A 23,881-nucleotide genomic window follows, 5' to 3' on the forward strand; every position below is an offset into this window, starting at 1 on the left:
GAAAGACTTCGACATAGATGAACCAAAGCCAATAATACTTTTTGAGGACAATCAAGCCTGTATTGCTATCTGCAAAGGAGAAGGCACCAAATCTAAGAACAAGACCATCGCACTCAAATGTCACTACGTGAAAGAATTGCAAGACCAAAAACTGATTGAACTGAGATACTGTCCTACTGACCAGATGATTGCTGACGTCCTGACCAAGCTGCTTGACAAGCAACGTTTTGAGACTCTTCGTGAATGTTTATATTTGCATGACTTTCGTGTTTTAACTTGAGAAGGGGTGTTGGGTATTACAAGATAAAAACACTCAGTATATATTGGGTTAAATGTCTGTTTTGTTGTTACAGGAAATCACATGCTTTTGTGTAAGCCAATGTTAGTTTAGGTCCCCCAGCCCGGGAAAATTCTTCCTGTTCCAGGAGTTTGATTGGAAGCAAAGTGTCAAAGTGTCTTTGCATTTTATGGCTCCTCTTCCTCTCTTTGTTTGCTGTTCTGAAGAAGCGTGTAAGAGAAGCCATTGCAGCTCTTCTAGTCTCGTCCTTTGTAGAGTGAAGATGTAGGGATTAGCTCTGTTGTTATTTTCCTCCCAGTTACCTTTCCCTGTGCTAGAATGTAGTAAAAACTTTTATATTTTAAAACACACATGGACTCTGAGTCTGATTATTGCACTCTGGCATTGCTAAGCTGTTCTTTTCTCTGCTGAATCACAATTTTCATAAAGAAACTCCAACACTATAGCTCAAGGTTTAGAATATGTGATTATTTTTCTTTAAGACTACGGAGCCTTCCAGTGAAGTGGAAGCACTTATGGAAAAAATGAAGCAGCTACAGGAATGCAGAGATGAAGCTAAAGCCAGCAAAGAAGAAAAGGCCACTCGTTTTGAGAAGGAAAAGAGAGAAAGCATGTTGGTCTGTTGCTCAGGTTGGTACATATGCAGATTGTAAATATGTCACATTGAGATGGTTTTTAGCATATACAGTAGCATTTTTGTATGTTCGATTTTAATGTGAATGGTATGATTGAATTTTACTTGGTACCCATCAAATTAAACACTGCACTATCTGGTATTATCAGTGGCCACAGCAACATTTTCTGTAGTGTGAGTACATAATGAAATACTTCACAAACCACTAATCTCCTCATAAATGAAAATGTCTGTTGCAAGCCAATCAGTTCTGTATGTATTTATTTTATTTAGAAAAGAGCAAGAGTTCAGTAGCATCTTAAAAGACTAACAAAATATGTGGCAGGGTAGGAGCTTTCGTGAGTCACTGCTCACTTTTTCAGATACAGCTAGAATGGGAGTCCATCTGTCCTATTTACTGGAAAGTGGTGTGATTTCAAACTCTTGCTCTTTTCTACTCCTACAGACAGACTAACATGGCTACCCATCTTTATTTTATTTAGAGATCTATATCCCATTTTTGTCCCCAATGGTGCCCCAAAGCAGCTTACGTTGGTCTTCTCTCCTTCATTTTATCCTCACAAAAACCCTGTGAGGTAGATTAGGCAGAGAGAGTCATTAGCCTGAGGTCACCCAGCAGGATTCCATGGCAGAGTAGGGATTTGAACCTTGGTCTCTCACATCCTGGTCTGACACTATAACCATTATATCAGACTGCCTGCACAGATTGTATTCATATAAACTGTACAGGAACAAGCTGGAAGAGCAACCAGAGGATATTTGTTTTGCCGTGCCCCAGTGCTTGCTTTCAGCGGTGGCAATATGAGTAAGGAGGCCTTCTCCCACTGGCAGTTAGCTGAAAGCAGCACTAGAAAAAATACCCTGGTTCCTTTGGGTCCTCTAAACAACAGCTGAAGGAAGCAAAGCCGCAAGCTCAGCAGGAGCAGTTTCTTCTGGATAGTAGTAGTAGTATATATACTTTATACAGGAGTATTATTATGAATCTTAGAATCATAGAATCACAGAGCTGGAAGGGGCCATACGGGGCCATCTATTCCAACCCCCTGTGTTTCCATGCAGGATCAGCCTAGAGCATCCCTGACAAGTGTTTGTCCAGCCGCTGCTTAAAGACTGCCAGTGAGGGGGAGCTCACCACCTCCTTAGACAGCTGATTCCCCTGTCACACAACTCTTACTGTAAAAAATGGTTGTAATACTGACTTCCTTTCCATAGCTATTCTTGCCTGGTCAAGAACTACAGTTGGATTTGTGTAGCTGATCCATGCCTGTTGCTTCTGTCTATCTTCATTTCTATCCTCTCCTTCCTTTAAAGAGCTCAAAGCAGTATACATGATTCTCCACTTTTTAAATTTTATACTCACAAAAATCCTGTGAGGTAAATTAGGCTTCAAGAGTGTAAACTTCATGGACAAGTGGGCATTAGAACTGCATCTTTGTCCCACCGTTTTAACCCAGGAGTCTCCAACCTTTTTGGGCCTGCAGGTGTGATGATGATAAATGTGTGTTGTCTGTTACTTGTTAAGAGTGCTCAATATGTTTGACATGTAATTCTTTGAAATAAACCTGAAACATTTTTGTGTGATATACCACTTTGTCTTTATTATTTAGAAGTATAAGCATGGCAGTTCTGTACGGGCACATAACGGGCTGCTCTCCACTGTGCTAAACTGCCCACTTAACAACAAAATTGCCCCCTAACAAAAAAAATCTAGTTACGGGCACCTTTGGAATTTTGACACAACATGGTGGGCACAGCCACAAAAATGGCTACCAAAGAAGACCTGCTTCAGTAGGCAGAGCCAGCCATAAAATGTCTGCCACAGTTTACTTTGAGTCACCTTGTGCTGTGGTAATTGGTGGAATTATGGACAGATTTATGATTTGTTTAAGACTGATAGAAAAAGGTATGGTTTCAGGGAAAAAAATAATGAATTGGAGTGTGTTTGGGTGGAAGGAGGAAAAAAAAGATATCAAGGATATATAAAATTTTGGTATATAGAGGATGAACTTGTAAAAGGGCAAATTATTAAGTGGGCGATAAACATGAATAAGGAAATTACTATGTCATCTTGGGAATATTTATGGAAAAGTTCAATGAGAATTTCAACTTGTAATAATTTGAGAGAAAATTGTTTTAAAATGATGTATAGATGGTATATGACCCCGAAAAAGATTGCAAATATTAACAATAATATGTCTAATAAGTGTTGGAAATGTAAGGATCATGAAGGCTCCTTTTATCATATGTGGTGGACTTGTGACAAAGCAGCGAAGTATTGGACAGAAGTCCACGCTGAGATACAGAAAATCCTGAAATCACCATTTAAGAAAGAGCCAGAAATTTTACTTCTGGGTCTAAAAATGGAAGAAGTTAATGTGACAAAAAAGACATTGTTATGGTACTTACTGACAACTGCAAGAATGACTTATGCTCAATTTTGGAAACTGGATAAAATGCTTATGATATCATGTTACCTAAAGAGGGGAAATGAAAAAGAGCATTTAGAGAGGGGGGGAAAGAAAAGGAGAGGAAGGGGACTCGCACTGTGGGAAGCCAAGCAGGGGGGGAGGGGAGGAAAAAATTAGAAAATGGATATATTTGATATATTTGAATTGTGTAATTCTTTGTTAAAGTTGTTATATCCTTCAAATAAATAGTTTAAAAAAAAAAAAGATCCTTGTGCTGTGGTACCAGCTGCTGCCAGAGCAATGTTTTTAAAAATCTGCACAGCCAGTCAGAAGCTTTGTTGGGCAAAAGCCCCACCCAGCAAAACTGCTTTCTAAAAACATGTGCTGGGCTCCACGGCACCTTTGAGCACCACACATTCTAACCATTCTAGCACACTAGCTAGGGCTTCAGTCAACCTGTGGTCCAAGCAAGATACATTGCATTTGATACAAGTAATTGTTTACCTTTGACAAGTGTATGTACAGTATTCATATAAGTGTACAGTATGTAGACAAAATAACACTTGAAGAAATCAATCCCCCCCCCCCCCCCGCCTTTCAGGCCACATTTTAAAATTAAAGCTCATTTCCTATACTCCACTCTCCAACCCCAGCAAAAACTAGGGGCAGGGTCTTTCCAGTTGTCCAATGTAGTAACTTTCTGTTGATCATGCAATCTGTTATACAAGCCAGTTTGGTGTAGTGGTTTGATTTCCCACTCCTCCACTTGCACCTGCTGGATGACCTTAGGCAAGCCATAGTTCTGGCACAGCTGTTTTTTAAAAAGAGCAGTTTCTGTCAAGAGCTCTCTCAGCCCCACCTACCTCACAGGGTGTCTGTTGTGGGGAGGGGAAGGGAAAGGATAAGCCGCTCTCTTGGGTAGTGAAGGACGGGGTTTAAATCCAATCTCCTCCTCCTCCAATAATAATAATAATACCCATGCTGGATAGCCCAGGCCAGTTCGATCTCATCAGATCTCGGAAGCTAAGTAGGGTCAGCCCTGGTCAGTATTTGGATGGGAGACCACCAAGGAATACCAGGGTCACTACATAGAGGCAGGCAATGGCAAACCACCTCTGAACATTTCTTGCCTTGAAAACCCCATGGGGTCATCATAAGTCAGCTGTGACTTGACTGCACATTATAATTCTCAGCTTAATGCTTTCTGTATTACTAAAAATGGTTTACATTTTTAACAGAGGATGAAGAAATGACACCAACAAGAGATGTATCTCGCCACTTTGAAGATACCAGTTATGGTTATAAGGATTTCTCCAGGCATGGAATGCATGTGCCTACATTGCATGCTCAGGTAGCATTTATGCTTTTGACAAGCACCAAGATCTAGAGAATGCACCGTGTAATCTGTATTCTAAGTGTGCATTACATTTGGCCCACTTAGAGTTTTACTGTTATCCTACGGATATAAGAATACTTCCTAAACCATAAAGATTATTCTCAAGATAAATTTAAAAATGTTTGTTGTACTAGGTGATCTTGTTATCTTCCCTCATGCACCCATTTCGTCTTTAAGGACTATTCATGGGAGGACCATGGCTATTCACTGGTAAATCGTCTGTATCCAGATGTGGGGCAGCTGATCGATGAAAAGTTTCATATTGCTTACGATTTGACTTACAACACAATGGCCATGCATAAAGATGTGGATACCTCAATGCTTAGACGTGCAATTTGGAATTATATCCACTGTATGTTTGGAATAAGGTTGGTCCTGTTATCCCTGCATATAAGACACACTTTAGTTAGGATCTCCTCTTAATTCTGGTAAATAGCACTGCTATTATGAGCTTTACACATGACTTGCTATAAATACAGATTATTAGATTAGGTTACACCAAGATCTTGTATCTAAATTTGACTTGATCCTGTATCTAAATAACTTGGCTGGAGAGCAAAGGAACATAGTAGCTGTTAATAACTCTTTATCAACTTCCTATCATATGTTCTAGGACAAAGGTTTTATATCAAGTAACCTCTGGAGAACAAAAGATAGTGTCTTATGCCCAGGTAAAGTTGGTCATCTTAATTTTTAAAAAATGGAGACCTGCTGTTGGGAAATAATATGGAGATATTATTAAAGAAAGCCAGTCAGTGTATTATGGTGAATGGCTAGGAAGCAGAAGTAGCTAGTCTGTTGCCTGGTGCCTGATTTTCTAGGGGCCGTCTTAAAGGAATTATGGGAAGCAGAGGAAAAGAACTAAGGAAAGAACTCTTTGTATTGATATCCACAGAGAAGAGACAGAAGTATTCAGAAGGCTATTGGTGTGCAGCTGTGTTGAGAATATGGCTGGAGTTCCAGCAGAGCTAGTACAGATTCAATCAGAACCCCTTATTCTTTGCTCAGTACCTGTATTTATTTTGGACATTGCTATATGGTGAATTATATATTGAGAGAAATAAGCACCAGTGATTCAGAAAAGAATATTTGTCTTCTTGTTTCCACACAGATATGATGATTATGATTATGGTGAAATTAACCAGCTACTGGACCGCAGCTTTAAAGTTTACATCAAAACTGTAGTTTGTATGCCTGAAAAGACCACAAAAAGAATGTATGATAGCTTCTGGAGGCAATTCAAACACTCTGAGAAGGTATATTCTGCATGCACATGTTTTACTTGTTGGGTTGCACATTGATGCCACTAAACCGTTCTAGAGGCTTATTGCTTAAATTGCAGTTACCATAAGTAATCTCATTACTTGTAACAATAAGCCCTTTATTTTATCTCCAGAAAGTAATTGTTTTCATGTTATTTCTTAGCACAGTAGACTGAGGATTGTAATAGTTGTTCAGGCAATGTTTCACATAGCTCTAGCAAGTTTAAAGATCTTACTAACTTAAGCCAAACTATAAACCCATGCAGCTTGGTCTTGTTTCTGAAACAGGCTTCCTGCATTTCTAAAGTCAATTGCATGGAGGCCACTATCTTTATTAATTTGGCCATCATTGATCTATTAATCACAGAAAGTATGCATGCCTCACAAAAAGAAGCAATTCTGTGAACATGAAATTCACTTTAATTAATTATATGTGGTTTTTTTTAAAAGGTCCATGTCAATTTGCTTCTCATAGAAGCGCGGATGCAAGCTGAACTGCTTTATGCTCTGAGAGCCATTACTCGCTACATGACTTGAAACATCAGTTAATGGTGATGGAAGGTGCAGCATATTCTACCTACCAGAGGATGATAACAATAAGTGGTGGCTAAAAGCTATGAGATCCATCGTGCCATAACTCCTTTAGTTTCAGCTCTTCCCTTGATGGAATGTCACTGCTGCTGCTAGATGTGGTGGTAGGGGGACACAACTGTGCAGACATGCTCCCTGATCACTACAGCCTTGCTTCTGGTAGCACAGGAAACCATGATCTGTGGCAGCAAAGTAGCTAATTATGCAGCTCTTGTATTGTTGCAAGTAGATAAAATCTGGAGCACAAGAAGAATTTGAGGACTTCTGTTTTATACAAGAATAATTGATTTTAGTAATGTCCTGATGCTGCTGTATTTGCTGTTGGAATGAAGAGACTAGCAATTCTAATTAAGCTACCAAGTGAACATAAACACTGCTATTGTCTGAGCCTACATTTTGATATGGTTTTAGAGAAAGTCCTTACTCATAATCCAACAGGACTTTTTTTTAATACTGTTGCTTAGCTTTAAAATATGCTAGTGGCTTGGACTTGTTCACAGGGGTGTGGTTAATTCAAGAGTGAGAAGGAGGGGATGGGAATTTTTAAAGCTGCTGAGTCTGCAACTGTGTGCTAAATTCTTGGGAACAAGGATGAGCATAGTTTTTCTCTTTCTGTTGTTCCTAGGAGCTAGCTACAATGTGAAAATGTGATTTCAGACTATCAGGAAACCGCTCACTACATTGCGTACTCACAGCTATGGTCTATCTCTTAGCAGCAGCAGCTTAAGTAGGAAAATGGTGTAAAATGTTAACTGCAAGTTTGGTATACAGCTGGTTTTTTGGATACTCTTGTATGAGTGTGAACTGCTTCTGAAATCTCAGTATTACTGAATTATGAAATAAACCTTTTCTCCTCTCTAGTCTTCTCTCAGAATTTTTTTTGTTTGAACTACTGTTGCCCATTGCAGAACAAAGCAATGAGCCTTTGCTGTATGTGAGATTTACATTTGAGGAAAAAGAGCAAAAAGTTAAACTGCAACCTTTGACAGTTTAACAGGAAGCAGCTGCTGTTTCCTCTCTCCAAAAAGCACAAGGTTTATACTGACCCCAAAATCATTGGCTAAATGTGCAGTTTCAAATGTTGGACTTGGTTGAAATTTCCGTTTCACAGAAGATGATGATTTAACTAACGCAACAGCTAATGATGGAAGAGGAGTATGTGCCTTCTGTGTTTAGTATTAAAGTGTATTTTCTCTACAGTTCAATGAAGTTATGCAAGGATTTCAGCTTGCAATTTTTCTCAAGTAGTCATCTTTGTTACAGATTTAAGTAAGCACAGGTAAAAATTTAGGAGCAAGTGATGCATATTTCTGAGGTGCCTTGGTTTAGAGCATGTTATGATTTGTTGAAGTAACTTTTTATCCAAAAGTGGTGGTGTGGGAGGAGGGAGGAACACAACAGTAGCCAAGCTAGTCCTATCACTTAATGATGCAGCCAATCCAAAATTATGAATAAAGGTAATTTGTGTTTAGATTGTGTTAGATTGTGTTTAGGCCTCCCATCCACCATTCTATCTATCATACTGTGAATGACCTTTCCCACATTTTAACTCTTACCTAAAGAGGAATGTCCTTTTGATTACTAAAAAGTGGGGCTCTTACTCCCTGACATGGCATATGGAACCATCATTTCCTTCACACTCTTGGGAAAAAGATTTATTGCCATGGATTTAAAAAGAACATTAATATGTCCAGCAACCCTGATGCATATGGTAATATTGTAACTAAAAAGTGAAGGCTTTGCCCCCTTCCCAGTGAGTTATAACAAGGTAGCAGGCAGGCTTGCCACCATCTTCTGCTGGCACTACATTAATTGCATGGCAGCAGGCCAATGCTCCATCTAAGCTGTGGATTCTTGTGAGCAAAAATTCTACTTTGTGAGCTACAGGCATTAGAGTTGTGAGTGAGTGATTTGGCTACTGCATATAATAGTTTGCTCTGGAGCCATCCTTTCTGAGCTAAGACAAAAATGTGTGTGCCAAAGGCTAAAAAACTGTGAACTAGCTCACACTAACTCAGCTTAGAGGAAACACTACAGCAGACCAGCTTCTCACCCAAATGCATTTGTAATTTTTGTCAACCTCTAACACAACTATACAGTCAAATAGACATTAGTATTAAGTTGTTCAAAAAAGCACTTAGTCCTGATGATGTAGATGGTTTATTTTTGCATCCTCAAATCTTACTGGAAATTTAAGCAAAGGAGTTGTGCAGTGTACAAGGAACATTTAAAAAATATATCAGAGAACCATTTTTCATAGAAACAGCTCCTGCAGTGTCCTTAAAGTATTTCAACACCACCCACCTTCAAATTAAGTAATATTTAAAGGACATAAAAATGATTTTCAATTCTGAATTCTCTGGAGAAGCTTCTGTGCCACAGGTTTGAACTCTGATTCCCAATGCAGTTTGTGATAATCTCTTAAATCACTGTCCAAATTGTAGTCCAATGCAAATTCTTCATCTGCAGGGAGAGGAATATCTATATCAGTAAATTTTAAGCAATCTAAACACTTATTGGTAAGGGTATAGTCACATAAGTACCTAGATGTACATGCATAATTTGTTTTCACACTGGGAAAAATGAAAGCTCTCCAGATATGTATGTGAAAGCTAACTCCTGCAAGTGAGTTACGCAGGACTCAGGCCCATCCTGAGGAAGCTGTTCTGACTGCTCGATGGCAAGTGGCCACATTAATTAGTCACCAACTTTAAATTCCATGTAAACCTATGAACGCATAAGAAATTAGTATGTACTTTCTAACAACCTATAAGAAGATAAAAGGTAAAGGTTTCCCTTGCTCGAAAGCCAGTCAAATCCCACTCTAGGGGGCGGTGCTCATCTCCGTTTCCAAGCTGAAGAACAACATCTAAGTTTGCTCGGCTTTAACCTACACATTATGGAACAGTGATGAGGTTGGATCTTAGTTCTCACCCAAAAATGATGCAAGCAGAATTAGCAGGGTGTTGGAGTCTTCCTCTTCTAAGCAGGGCCTAGCACTAGTAACATTCTCACTGTAGTTCCACAGGGTTTTGCATATCAAACAAGCCAGCTGCCAGTCTGTAGGCCCAAAGTCTCTTAAACAATCAATTAACCTGTCATCATAATGAAGAAAAGACAAAATTCCAAATCTGTAAAGTTTGCTTTTCTACAGCTTTCCTTAAAACTGAACAAAGCAAGATGACTCTACAGCCTTTTTTAAGGAGGTAATGGAGGGGGGGAGAGAGATAATCTTCTCCCCGCCCCTTTGTAAATTTAGAGTACAAAATTAGAAAACCTCCTTTGACTCTTTACTTAGGCAAGTTTCCTGCACTCACTTTTTAATTGCGTCTTCTTCATTCAATATAGTACGCCTGCTTCTATCCACAGTAAGGTTGAGGAGAACTCCACAGGCCGAAAAGCAGACATCTTGATGTTTGGCATCGAGTAAAGCAATCATGAATTTGTACACTGGATTTCATAATAAGAAACAACTTTTTCAGACTTATTTTTAAGTAGAAGTATCTGTACAGTATTCTCTGAACTAGTAGTTTGTGTTTTGTTTGAAACACACAAATATGTAGATGTTCTACCTAATGCCATGTTGAAATATTGCACTCTTAAAATCTTAATGACAGTTATTATTTAACTGTTGATTTCACTCATCGCTGATTTTCTCACTGAAACTCAAGACAGATTACAAAATATGAAAAACAATACAGTGGGTCTAGAATTATAGAACTGAAAATAATTCAAGCAAAAGTTTGTCTTAAGGCAACAAAATAGGCAATGCAGGCAAAAGGTTATCAAAACATTGTTTATAAAGAAACAACCTGAACTATTCTCTTTATAAAATGCCCTCCTGAAGAATTTCATTTTACATATTCTGTTGAATAATAAAAGTGGGGAGCCTCCCTGGCCTCCACAGCCAACCCATTCCACATGGTGGAAGCCACAATGGAGAATGCACATGTATACTGGATATACCACATTTTAGAACAACGTGATCACAATGAAACATGAAGGTCCATCGTACAGATAAATTGGTCCATCTAGTTCAATATTTTCTACTCTGACTGGCAATGGCTCTCCATGATCTCAGGCAGAGAAGATCTTTCCCAGCACTGACACTGATTATTTAACTAGCGATTCCACAGACTGAACCTGCAACCATTTGCTTATGAAGAATGTGCTTTATCACTAAGCCCCTGCCTTTCTTTTAAAGCCAGTTCAGCTTCAGCTGTGCTTACTACTAACCCAGTCATGCTTACATTGAGATTTTTTATTCTTAATTTTTTTTAGCAAGGACTCTGACTGCATCATTGAATCTCCTCCAAACTGTCTCATTTGCACCTGTGACTTGATAACTGACCGGGTGGGGCTTCCTATAAAGACCATAACCATGTAGGTTGATTGTGCTCACTCTGGCTGCAATTTATTGACTTGTTGTTACACAAGAAATTATCCAGGCTTGGCCTGGAACAGCAGAGGGTGGGGAGACCTTAGAATGAATTCCTAGGTTCAGGAGCACTATATCTGAAACTGAACCCTGTCCTTTGGCAATACATAGTTTTCATATAGTTTTTTATTTGGTCTCAGAGCCTTTAAATGGAAACAAGCAGCGCATTGTGCTGATGTTACTAGTGTGCAGTTGTATAAAACTTGGTCCCTGATAATGGTATTTGAACTCACCCTTCCTCTGAACAATGAAGTCACAGATTTCATCATACTGGGAAAGATTACCAAAGACTCGGACAGCCTCCAGAATCCCATCCATATTACTACTCATTAATAACTTTATGAGTACTGTTAGAAAAAAAATTAATGGAAAAGACACATTTAGCAAAGTTCAAGAATCAAGTGTATTTTTGTTGCAGTTAAATGATAAATGACAATACGAAGTTTTTGCAAGTAGCAAGACAGCCTTTTTCAAGAAAAGTGCAAACACCTCAGATGGAAAACAGAGGGGTTTGGGGGATGAAAAGAAAATTACACATTAGGGAACAGTTCTAGTATTTGCTGTAAGCTGAACACAGCCAATCTGGTCACAAGCTGGATGCAGTTACTAAGAAATTCTGGAAAGCGAACAGAAATTAATGAAGTCCTTCATGTGTTGGGTGTACAACAGATACATACATTTGCACGTTCCTCTTATTTTAGCCAAAACATAAGAGGTGGCAGCAGTGTGAGACAATGAAGAAAAGGCGATCTCATGCAATTCTCCTCCTCACCGCAGCACTCCTATCCCACATGGTTTTTTGTCCACAGGAATCCCAGCAAAGGGGGAAAAACCCTCAGAATGGGAATTTAAATTAAGACTTTCTTCTAGTGTCTTGGTATGGCTTCCATATCTGCCCATGAACCAAGCTAATCTGATGTTCAGTTCTTGAATAGATGGTCGCTGACAGCCAAGGTATGAAAAGCAAGCAATGCAATCTACTAGTCATTTAAAGGATGCGCAGGTGCAAATAGCTCTCTGCTTTACAATACAAGTAAGTCACAACCATTGAGGAAATTTAGTTCTCACACAGGACAAATGCAGCCACAAGCTACAATGACCTAGCCCTTGAAACAAACCTACTCAAGACAAACTTCAACTACAACTACTGAGGCACTTTGATTAGGAGTTCACCTTACATGTAGCTCAAGGGAGTCAAGCAACATAAATTTGCCTGGCAATCATATTCAGCCCAATCTTTACAGTTTGCCCACTGACAATGAATTATTCATTATCTCACACAAGACATTCTTGTCAGTAGACATGTGACCACCAATCTGTATCTACAAAATGGTAAAATATTTGTGATTGGCCACATCTATTCAAACCATGCTCACAGTGAACATGTGCTGAAATAAAACCGGTGTATCCTGTTCCAATGCTGCAGCATTAGCAAGTATAAATAATGATACATAATGAGCTCGCTCTGCGGGGAGGGCGGGGTATAAATCTTAATCTCTCCCTTATAATAAAGCAGTAGTGGGGACCAACGTTCTAAAATGCCCGCCTTTAGTGTTTGGCCGGAAGAACTGCCACTCAGAAGACACTGGCTGGGTTGACTGACTGCTTTGTGCAGTCCCGCCCAGCGTTCCAAGGTCTTTTGCATATGGAAGCTGATTGGACTTCACTCCATTCCACACCTCAAACTCCCCCCCCCCGCAAGGCAGTTGGAATTTTCAGTTGCATATGGAAACTACTGTATTCTGAGGTAACATATGTCCTCGCTCACAACACATCACTTCCCCTTTAAAAGAAACAAACCCAATAACACAATCACGCCACACCACAAAGAAGACAGATCACACCACAAGCAGAATACCTCAAGGCAAAAAATGATAGGAAAAGGTGCCAGCAGGCACCGCATTACTGCCACAGATGGTGTGCAGGTCCCAGGTTCATGTTTTAAAAGCTGCCTGGGGGACTATGGACCATTCACACACTTTCAACCATAACATACCTCATAGGATAGTTGTGCGGATCATACGGGGGAGAGGAGAATGATGTCAGCTGCTTTGGTTCCCACTGCAGGGAAAGACTGCCCTTTCCCTAGGCAGAGGCTGGGGGGGGGATGTAAAACTTAAGACAGACAGGCAGATAAAGGTTGGCTGATGGTTGCCTGGAAAGGACATAGGGTTGAAGCCTGCTGAGGGTGGGGTCTGAGGAGGAAACGGAAGGCCGATGCCTCCGTCGCCCGGCCGAGATTGGGGGGGTGGGGGCGAGGCAGGCGATGGAAGGCCGATGCCTCCGTTGCCTGGCTGGAGTGGCCGCGGGGGGGTCTGGAGTCGGGCGGCCGCTGGCGGGGGACGCAGTCGCCCGGGCCGAGATTGGGGGGGCAAGGCGGGCGACAGAAGGCCGATGCCTCCGTCGCCCTGCCCTCTACAGAATCCACCCCCCAAACCTCCAGGTATTTCCCTCCTTAGAGCTGGCAACCCTACATTCCCCTCAGTGCCTGTTGGTAGGCAACTAAGCTTGGTCCTGTCACCTACTTTGGCCTTTGGGAGAAAACACATCCTGATAGGGTTGCCAACTCCAGATGGGAAATTCCTGGAGATTTGAGGGATGGAGCCTGAAGAGGGTGAGGTTTGAGGAGGGGTGGGACCTCAGACAGGTACAATGCCATAGACTCCACCCTCCAAACCAGTCAGTCCCTCATAGGGAACCATTGTTGCCAATCTCCAGGTGAGGGCTACAGATCACTCACAATTACAACTGCTCTTCAGGTAGCAGAGATCAGTTCCTCTGGAGAAAACAGTGGACTCTGTCATTATACCCTGCTGAGGTCACCAATGCCATAGACTACACCCTCCAAACCAGCCATTTTGTCCTGGGTAACAATTGCTGCCAATCTCCAGGTGAGGGCTACAGATCACTCACAATTACAACTGCTCTTCAGGTAGCAGAGATCAGTTCCTCTGGAGAAAACAGTGGACTCTGTCATTATACCCTGCTGAGGTCACCACAGCAAATTGACACTGTTTGCCCAAAGCCAGAGCACTCCCCCAGAGCCTCTTTCTAGATCCCGTTGTATTGCTTTCACAACGGGCTTTACTGCTAGTGATGCTATAAAAGAGCACAGCAAATTGACACTGTGTGCCCAAAGCCAGAGCACTGCCCCAGAGCCTCTTTCTAGATCCCGTTGTATTGCTTTCACAACAGGCTTTACTGCTAGTAAATCAAATAAATAAATAAAATACATCAGAGTTTTTACTGGTCTAAGCATTTTGAAGAGTCGGACTCGACTGTGCGACTGAACAACAAGCATTTTGAATGGGGAGGCAGTGCCTTCAATTTCCACAGTAAGTCTTCTCCCTTTACACTGTTCACCTCTACTGATTTTGCATTGTCTATTCTCCCTATTGTAAGTGAGAAATACGGAAGCCATTGCAAGGTATATGCCACTGCAGTAGCAACCAATGTTCCCTCTAAACTGGAGTCCTGTGAGCAAAAATTCTACTTTGTGAGCTACTTGCATTAAAGTTGTGAGTGAGTGATTTGGCTACTGCATAAATTAGTTTGCTTTGGAGCCATCCTTCCTGAGCTACAACAAAAATGCGTGAGCCAGAGGCTCAAAAACTGTGAGCTAGCTCACACTAACTCAGCTTAGAGGGAACACTGGTAGCAACCACAGAAAAAGTAAGACTCCCCTTTTTTAACATCAGTGTTACTTCTGACTCATTTGTTCAATATTCACAGCAAATATATAATACAGTCATGTGTGCTCCCATCCCCAGTGCAGATCAAAAGGCACAATGGGACCATCTAGTTGTAGGGCAGAGGTTTCTGCAGAGCTGGGGGGGGGGGGAACCAAGATTTTCAGAAAAAGTGTTTTAAAAAACAATTGGATGAGGTTTAAAAATTCCAAGTGGCCACGCACTGTCTGCATGTATCATACACTGGTCATGCACTGTCTGTACATCACAAACAAACAGTTTGGACAGCATATTGAATAGTTGTAATAACCCAGGATGTTGTTTGAAAACATGGTGGCAATCATCACTGGAGGCAGGTGCGAAGAGTAAGCTACCACAGGATCCAGCTCGTTTCCATTGCATATCTACTTCTCTACACACTTTGCCAAGCCAGCAAGCAGACAAGGACACAGGAGGAAAGACCAAATGAGTGGGTAAGCAGCCAGAGGAGAAAATACTGGACAGACAGATTGGTTGGGTGACTGAGCAAGATGGGGGGGAGGGGAGCACAGAGCCACAATGACGGGTGGAAGTGAATACACTGCCAGAGCAAGAAGAGGGGAGGTTTACACCACAAGTCCTTACAAGTCTGTTGCACATTATATATTAGGAAGAACTAATTTTAAACAATCCTTACGCTCTGCAATATATAATTTCTTCTCTAGGATTACAGAATTCTTCACATGGTAGTAGGACAAATTGTTGATTGTAGCTGTAGTGTTAATGACCAGCTCCTCACATTTGTCAACTGATTTGTATTCTGATAATTTCAAAAAGATGACACATTAACTTTGATAATTACAACTACAGTAACTATATTGCACAGAATATTCCAAAATCTACAAAACAGATAGCCACATGAATCACTACATAAGTATGAACACAATTTCAGCAAACTTCAGTTCTTGAATTCAAAGTTCATTCTTCAGGCCACTCTAAAACTCCAATGTGATCTTGTTGGTTTTTCAGCTACAAGACAGTAGCCAGTAAATCCTGCTAAAACGAAGCCAGCATGGTGTATGACGGGTGGCCAAACTTGCTTAACGTAAGAGCCACATAGAATAAACATCAGATGATTGGGAGCCACAAGACATGTACAAATATCACACACACATTTTTATTGAAAAATATACAATTTTGCTTTTTATTAACATTAAATGAGACTGTCAAAAATAAAAACAAAAGGGGTAAAACAGATATTGATGTTTATATAGTATGATTTTATACTGATTGACAGTTTTAACTGGAATTTTAATGTACATTTATTTATGTTGTTAGCCGCCCTGAGCCTGCCGAATGGCGGGGAGGGCAGGATATAAATGTAAATATTAAATAAATAAATAAATATTTTTTTGTCCAATGATATTTGTTTGTTTGCTAATGATATTTCTTTAAGAGAGAGAGAGAGGTGGAAAGGTGGAAAGAGAAAAAGAGAGGGAAACAATGCAAATGGGGGAGGGAGGGGGAAGGAAGGGAAGGAGAAAGAAAGGTCGCAAGAAACCAAATAAAGAGAAAGAAAGGTGGAAAGAAAGCAAATAGAGGGGGAGGGAGGGAGGAGGAAAGAGAGAAAAAGAGAGAGAAACAAAGCAAACAGATGGGAGGAGAGAGAAGGAAGGAGGGAAGGAAGATGGGGAGGGAGGAGGGAAGAAGGACAGAAGGAAGGGAGGGAGGGAGGTGGAAAGAATGAAAGGTGGAAAGGAGAGAGAAATAGAAACAAAGAAAGCAAACAGATAAGGAAGGGAAGGAAGGGAGAGAGAGAGAGAAAGTGAGAAACAAAGAGAGCAAATAGATGAGGGAGGGGGAAGAAGGAAAGAAGAGAGGAAGGAAGGGAGAAAGAAAGAAAGAAAGAAAGAAAGAAAGAAAGAAAGAAAGAAAGAAAGCAAATAGACGGAGGAGGGGGGAGGGAGAGGTGAAAAGAAAGCAACCTTAATTTTAAATGTGGAGCACACATTTAAAGGTAAAGGCATTGTCCAACACACACCCCATGCCAGCCGGCTTGGCCTGGAGAAGGGATTTAAAGAGACAAATGCCTTCTCCAAGCCGATGGGCAGGTCCATGGGGCAGGGGCTTGGAGAATGCCTTTAACTTTAAATGTGTTCTCCAAGCCATCTGCTCCCGCTGCTTCACTTGGCTTGGAGAAGGGATTTAAAGAGAGTAATGCCTCCTTCAAGTCAAACCAGTTGGCTGGCATGGCAGTGTGGCAGAGCTTGGAGAACACATTTAACTTCAGATGGGGAGGGGAGAGTGAGAGAGAGAGAAAGGTGGAGAAAAAGTGGAAAGAAAGCAAATAGATGGGGAGAGGCAGAGGTGGAAATAAAACAACTTTAACTTTAAATGCATCCTCTAAGTCCCCCCTCTGCCCCCACACCGGCTGGCTTGGCTTAGAGAAGGGATTTAAAGAGACATGCCTTCTCCAAGCCAGCCTGTTGGGGGGGGCTTTGAGAATGCATTTAAAGTTGCTTTCTTTCTCTGCTCCCCCCTACCTCAAGGGAGGGAAACACTGGCTGGGGAAGGGAAGACCTATCGGGGAAGCATGCCTCTCCTTCACTACCCCAGCCGTCCTGCTGGAACCCTCACGATATGTGTGAAAGTGCCGCAGGCTGCTCCCAAGCCACAGTTTGGCCACTCCTGGTGTATGATCTGAAAAACCCAGGTCCAGATTCACACTATGCAATTAAAACTTGCCTAGGTGACCTTGGGCCAGTCACTCACTCTCAGCCTAACCTCCCTCACAGGGTTGTTGTGAGGATAAAATGGAGAAGGGGAGAATGTTGCAGGCCATTTTGAGTTTGCCTTTGGGGAGAAAAGTGGGATAGAAACAATGTAAATAAATATGGAAGTCCTATCCAGATAAAAATTCAAAGCTCTCCAAATGGCAACTCACTCTCTTGGGGATGTTTAGGGTTAGGACAGAAGGAGGGCAGGACCAGTTCCTCTGACCTATGAAAGGACGAGTTAATCTTTGGAATAAAGGTTGGGCCAGTGTGCAACACTATGCTGTCGTTATGAAAAATGCTAAAATCCTTGTGCACTGAAAGGACCCTAAGTTTAGAAACTCTCCTAGCTGAAGTGATACCCACTAGGAAAATGGTCTTAAAGATAAGCTCCTTGAGTGGACAGGTTGCCATGGGCTCAAAGGGAGGCTGTGAGAGAGCTTTCAGCACTATGTTTAGATTCCACAAGGGAAACCGGTGAGAACATGAAGGATTCGGGAGGGATGTTCTCAATTTCCCTGCCTTTTTAAAACCCCAATGAGGAGGAAAAGAGGGGAGGGGGAAATGGGAACACCACCACTCCACTCACCCTCTGCGAGGTGCGTGCCAGGAGCCCTAAAGCCGCTGGGGGAGAAGGAAGAAAACTCTTGCTGCAGCTGTGATGTATTGTGTCAAGATGGTCAACTGCAGATAGTAGTGGCTCTTGTAAGTCAAGGTTGGCCACAGTATTTGAGAGATGTTCCTTGTGAAGCAAAGCCATTTTGGTCAGTGAAAGATTCATTACGATGTGAAGATAGTATCCCTTATGTGGGAGAAAAAGTAGTTGTTCCTCTATCACAAAGGCGTAATATGCTATGACAGCTTCATGATTCACATCAAGGCATTCAGAGAACCAAAGCTAGGGCAAGAGAAGTGATGTATTGGCCAGGTATGTTTAATGGTATTGAAATGTTGATTGGAAATTGTTCTGTGTGTGCTCATTTTGCATCAAAAAATCAAATAGAACCACTTATGCCACATGAAATCCCTGAGTTACCATGGGGAAAAGTGGGGATAGATATTTTCGAACATGCCTCACTTCCATTTTTGCTCATGGCAGACTATTTTTCAAAATATCCTGAAGTAGTAACTTTGCCTGACAAGACTGCAAGAACTGTGACTGATAAACTTAAAGCCATTTTTTTCTCGTCATGGCATTCCTAAAGTGGTTGTGAGTGATAACATGCCTTTTGTCAGTCGTGAATTTCGGCAGTTTGCCCATGATTGGGTTTTGAACAGTGCCTTAGTAGTCCAGGGTACCCACAATCAAATTGAATGGTAGAGAGAGCAATTCGCTCCATAAAACAGTTTATTAGAAAGGCAGAAGAGGCACAGAGGGATATATATTTGGCACTGTTGGAATATCGTAATACACCTGTTACTGGAATGGCGTACTCTCCAGCTCAGATGTTGATGGGCAGAATGTTAAGAACTAAATTGCCAGTAACTACTGGTTTGTTATGCCCTAAGGTACCTAATGGGGCAAGAGAAGATCTTCAGAGAGTACAGGACAGGCAAAAATATTTTTATGATAAGTCAGCAAAATCTTTAAACAACAAGGAGACTCAGTATGGGTAGAGTCTAAGGAAGGGTGGGTTCCGGCCATGGTAACAGAAAAATGTGATCAGCCTCGCACATATCGAGTTATGACTTCTGATGGATCCATCTATAAGCGTAATAGATGCAAGTTGAGGTATCAGCGCAGGGTATGTGAAAGTAATGGGTCGGAGGACCTGGGTCAGGGTGTGGCCACAACTGAAAACGTGGACAGCCAAAATAGGGAATCTTGTAATGCATTTAATGAGAATACTGAGGACTCAAAACAGGATGAAAATGTATCAGATGAGACATGTTTGTTGCAAGCTGAGGAAAGGCGTCCTAGATGTGTAACATCTTATGGAAGATCTGTTTTTTCACCAGAAAGTTATGTACCTAAGTGATTGTATTTATTTTAACTAACATTTTGATATTTTTGTTTTTAAAAGTGTTTTGTAATATTTTTCTTTGAGAAAGGGAGATGTGATGTATTGTGTCTTTAAATGACCAGTAACAGAGCACAGCACAGCTGTATCTTGTAATGGGTGAAGCATTTATTGTTTGAGTATACTGAGTGTTACCTAAGTTGTTGCTGATTGCTGGTGCTGAGAGTGGACGCCAAATAAACTGTATGCTGTTCCTGTCTGAGGCTTCACGGAGTATTCTTTCTACCCTGGCCAGACACCACAGCAGCAGCCACTGACATTCCGTGGGCCTCTGGAGCGACCAGGTAAGCTCCTGGCCCAAAACTAGACTCCTTGTGGCTGTCCCTTCCACTCCAAGGAATGGCCTGAGAGGGGATGGTGGATCCCTCTCAGGAAATCTTCCCCGCTGGTCATGCTGCAGAAAGACGGCTTCCTGGAAAACCGTCTCCTCTACTCACGAGGACCATCATTGGGGGGGTGGGGGTATTGCAAAGTAGCGAAAACCCACCGGGACAGCTTGAAGTCATTTACCCCTGGCCCCAAGCCCCATTGCCCCAAGCCAGAAGGGGGGGGACAGAAATAAAAATCAAAGATGAAAGGGGGGGGGACAGAAATGCTGTTGGAACTGGGATTGCTGAGCTCAGCCAGCCTTACACATTGATGGGGTCCGAACTGGTGGAGACTGGCGTCGTAGTAGATAACTCAATGAAAATGTCGAGACAGTGTGTGACTGCAATAAAAAAGGGCCAACGCTATGCTCAGGATTATTAGGTAGGGAATTGAAAACAGATCAGCCAGTATCATAATGCCCCTGTATAAATTGATGGTGCAGCCTCATTTGGAGTACTCTGTGCAATTCTGGTTACCATACCTCAGAAAGGATACTATAGCATTGGAAAAAGTGCAGAAAAGGGCAACTAGAATGATAAAAGGGTTGGAATACTTTCCCTGAAAGGTTAAAACGCTTGGGGCTCTTTAGCTTGGAGAAATGACGGCTGAGGGGTGACATGATCGAAGTTTATAAGATTATGCATGGGATAGAGCAGGTAGAGAAAGAAATACTTTTCTCTTTCTCACAATACAAGAGCTCATGGGCACTCAATGGAATTGCTGAGCAGTTGGGTTAGAACAGATAAAAGGAAGTACTTCTTCACCCAAAGAGTGATTAACACATGGAATTCACTGTCACAGGAGGTGGTGATGGCTACAAGTATGGACAGCTTCAAGAGGGAAGTGGATAAACATATGGAGCAGAGGTCCATCAGTGGCTCTTAGCCACAAGGTATAGACTCTTGGTCTCAGGCAAGGGATGCTCTATTTTCTAGGTCCGGGGGGGGGCAACAGTGGGAGGACTTCTAGTGTCCTGGCCCCACTGCTGGACCTCCTGGTGGCACCTGGTATTTTTGGCCACTGTGTGACAGAGTGTTGGACTGGATGGGCCATTGGCCTGATCCAACATTGGCTTCTCTTATGTTCTTATGTTATGTTCTTACTGCCTTGCAGGCAGGGCCAAGACAGGGAGCTTGGGGAGAAGTTCCTCCCCCATGGTATCTAAATCGTCCATGACCCTGCCTGCCTCCAAGGAGGAGCTACTTCCCATATATGGAGACTCACCCACCCTAGGACCACTAGAGAATAACAATTTAGAGACAAAAGAGAATACTGGAGAACCTTGGAGATTCTACTTCCTGGTGCACATAAAGATGGAGGTAGTGGTGGGGAGTTCTATGTTATCCTATACACCAGTGTTGATTTCAGCACTCACTCTAGCAGGATTTGATAAATCACAATGAGAAGCCTATAGTACTTTATCCATTATTACTAAACAAAATACCAGTTCTTACCTAGCACTTTAATAAGTAACCCCAGAATCTGATGATTAGTAGCTAGACTTGCACCGACACTAGGATGAATGGACAAATTGGCAATCACTCTTACAAGTTTGATGAGGACATCTTCTGCTTCAGAAGGATGCTTGACGTTTCTTAATTCACCATCATCTTGGCAGGGTTTACTATTAGAGTCAATATCACAATGAGTTTGGAATAGAGTTATCAGGGTATTAATGCTTCCTTGCATCTCAAAAAATTGTTCCCGAGCCTGATTGTTCCTTGCTGTTAGGTTGCCAAGAATGAAAATGACACGAACAACTAAATCCTGTAATTAAAAAGAAAAAAACAGCTGCAAGTTAAAATAGGTAATAATTTGTGGAAAATATACCTGGTTTATTTCAGTTGAAATCTTCACTTCAAAGTGAAAGGAACAACAGAACAGAACAAAGGGTAGCCATGCTGGTCGGCAGCTGAAGAGCTAGATTCGAGTCCAATAACACTATGGAGAAATGCATTTTCCTTTGGAGGTTTGAACTAAGCAAACCTTCACCATGAGCTATAAAAAGTTTTCTCTCTCTTGGCAGAGTACAAGTTGGGGAAGGCGGGGAATCAGTTTATCAGATTCACCCACCAAGCCTTTAGATATACAAATAGTAAGCCTAGCAGACACAATGAGATGGCCAAGTCACCAGAGGTTATTTCAGGGGGGATCATGGGGGATTGCAGTTCCCCCGGGTGAGGTACGGGGGGTGGGGCATATGATGAAGCCCTGCCCCTGCTTCCGGACGCCCCGCTTCCGGCCCTCATTCAGCCAGGAGGAGGCAGGAGAAGAGGGAGGGTAAGTTGCTTCCTCCCTGCCTCTCCCCACCCCTGCCTGCCTGGAGCCAGGGAGGGCCTTTGCGGGGCTTCCTTGTACTCCCGCCGGCCTTGCAGGTTGTGTGGCCTTATGACACACTTCCGGTGATGTCAGGGGGTGTAGCCTTATGACACACTTCCGGTGATGTCAGGGGGTGTGGCATATGCTAATGAGTTATGCTAATGAGTTCCCCTAGCTCTTTTTCTACGAAATGACCCCTTCAAGTCACACACACACAAACACACACATCCCTCCAGCTAGACAGGTAATAACAAGCAGGGAATAGATATTTGGAGGATTTAAGGGGGTAGACTGTAGGAAACATTTCCTGGAGACTTCAGGAAAAACTTCTATAACCTTACATGACCTGGTCAGTGGGAGGAGGAAGTTAAAACTCCTGGGAGAGAGTTGGAGGGTCTTTAATGTGCTGATTTCATGCAGACAGGCTCTTGATATTTGTAGGAGGCAGCCATTGCCATGTGCTAATCTGCACACCTGAGCAGAGGCTTCAAGGTAACAGAAACCCTTTACAACAACTGTAACCTTTTAAGCCAAAGAGGCTGCCTTATATTAACACCCTAGGGCATGGAGAGAGGGAGGGACAGAGGAATTACATTTCACTCTTTTCTTTTGGATCGCTTGCTCAATCTGGTGCTGTGCTCCTGGTCCTCTCAGTGGGCAATTTCTACAAAGGCCAGGTGGTGGCAGTGGCTGAACTGAGAAAAGCCCCTCCAGGTGTTGGGAAAGCCAGGTGTTGGGAAAGCCAGGTGGGTGGCACATGCCAGTCAGAGACCTCAGACAGCCGCTGGTACCCAAATGCCTCAGAGGGCACAGCAGAATAGGGCCTGTAGGTCAGAGCAGGACTGTTCTGCCACAAGCACCTTAGAGACCAACAAGATTGTCCTGATATAAGCTTTTGGGAATCAAAGCTCAAAGAGTCAAAGTATCTGACAAAGCAAGCTTTGACTCCTGAAAGTTTATACCACAAAAATCTTGTCAGTCTCTAAAGTGCTGATGGAGTCAATTCAGTACATAACAATAGGCCTTACATTGGTTTCATTATCCATGTCCAGGCAAAGATATGGCATAAACATCTGAGAGAAGCACAAATCAACCAATAATCACGGATGCTAATTTTTTTCAAAGCACAACTTAACATACAATCCTAAACACACATACTTAGAAATAACTTCCGTGGAATACCCACGTAAAAATATTAAGTATCTGAGGGAATTGTAATGAATTGTAATGAGTGGTGATTTAGTCACATTGCTGAGTTCAGCAAGTAAATGACACATTAACACACATCCCACAGACAGACTTGTATAAAAGTGACTCCCTTTCCAGGGAACTACAATTCAGCAGGCTGGGCTAGTAATCTTTAACACCAAACTGTCAGTACCAGTAATCTTTAACACCTAACTGCAATACCAGGATTCACTGGTATACCAGGAGAAAAAATGACCATTTGATTGGTATAAAACTGATGCAAGTGTGCAGTATAGCTCTCCATAATTCACAGAGTCCATGACAAACTTGAGGAGTTGGCTGCCTCTGATGAATGTGTAGAAGGCAACACAGACTGGTTCCATATAGAGTTCTTCCTTCACTTTGCCTCCCAAATGACAGCCAAACTACAACCAAAAGGGAGATGATGTCCAGTCATCTCCCTTTTGATTTTTCTCCAGTTCCACTGGAAGTTTTCCTAAACCTGCTCTGGTATG

At 42.0% G+C, this 23,881-nt stretch overlaps 2 protein-coding genes across 2 annotated transcripts in view; one reads left to right on the forward strand and one right to left on the reverse strand.

The window, feature by feature from the left end:
* SESN1 (sestrin 1) overlaps positions 1-7,439 on the forward strand; it is a 53,977-nt gene extending 46,538 nt beyond the window's left edge. The window contains exons 6-10 of the mRNA XM_015405404.1: positions 781-928; positions 4,579-4,691; positions 4,914-5,104; positions 5,848-5,992; positions 6,449-7,439. Of these exons, the coding sequence (XP_015260890.1) occupies positions 781-928; positions 4,579-4,691; positions 4,914-5,104; positions 5,848-5,992; positions 6,449-6,535 (684 nt within the window). The 3' untranslated portion in view covers positions 6,536-7,439. The remainder of the gene's footprint in view (positions 1-780; positions 929-4,578; positions 4,692-4,913; positions 5,105-5,847; positions 5,993-6,448) is intronic.
* A 1,456-nt stretch (positions 7,440-8,895) lies between these two features.
* The window catches only part of ARMC2 (armadillo repeat containing 2), a 118,394-nt gene continuing 103,408 nt past the window's right edge, over positions 8,896-23,881 (reverse strand). Inside the window, exons 13-18 of the mRNA XM_015405401.1 lie at positions 21,314-21,626; positions 15,393-15,515; positions 11,261-11,374; positions 9,907-10,039; positions 9,524-9,684; positions 8,896-9,052 (exon numbers count right to left, since the gene is read on the reverse strand). Of these exons, the coding sequence (XP_015260887.1) occupies positions 8,934-9,052; positions 9,524-9,684; positions 9,907-10,039; positions 11,261-11,374; positions 15,393-15,515; positions 21,314-21,626 (963 nt within the window). The 3' untranslated portion in view covers positions 8,896-8,933. The remainder of the gene's footprint in view (positions 9,053-9,523; positions 9,685-9,906; positions 10,040-11,260; positions 11,375-15,392; positions 15,516-21,313; positions 21,627-23,881) is intronic.

The sequence above is a fragment of the Gekko japonicus genome, unplaced genomic scaffold, assembly GCF_001447785.1.
Source record: "Gekko japonicus isolate JY-2015 unplaced genomic scaffold, Gekko_japonicus_V1.1 scaffold1390, whole genome shotgun sequence".
NCBI classification, from domain to species: Eukaryota; Metazoa; Chordata; class Lepidosauria; order Squamata; family Gekkonidae; genus Gekko; species Gekko japonicus.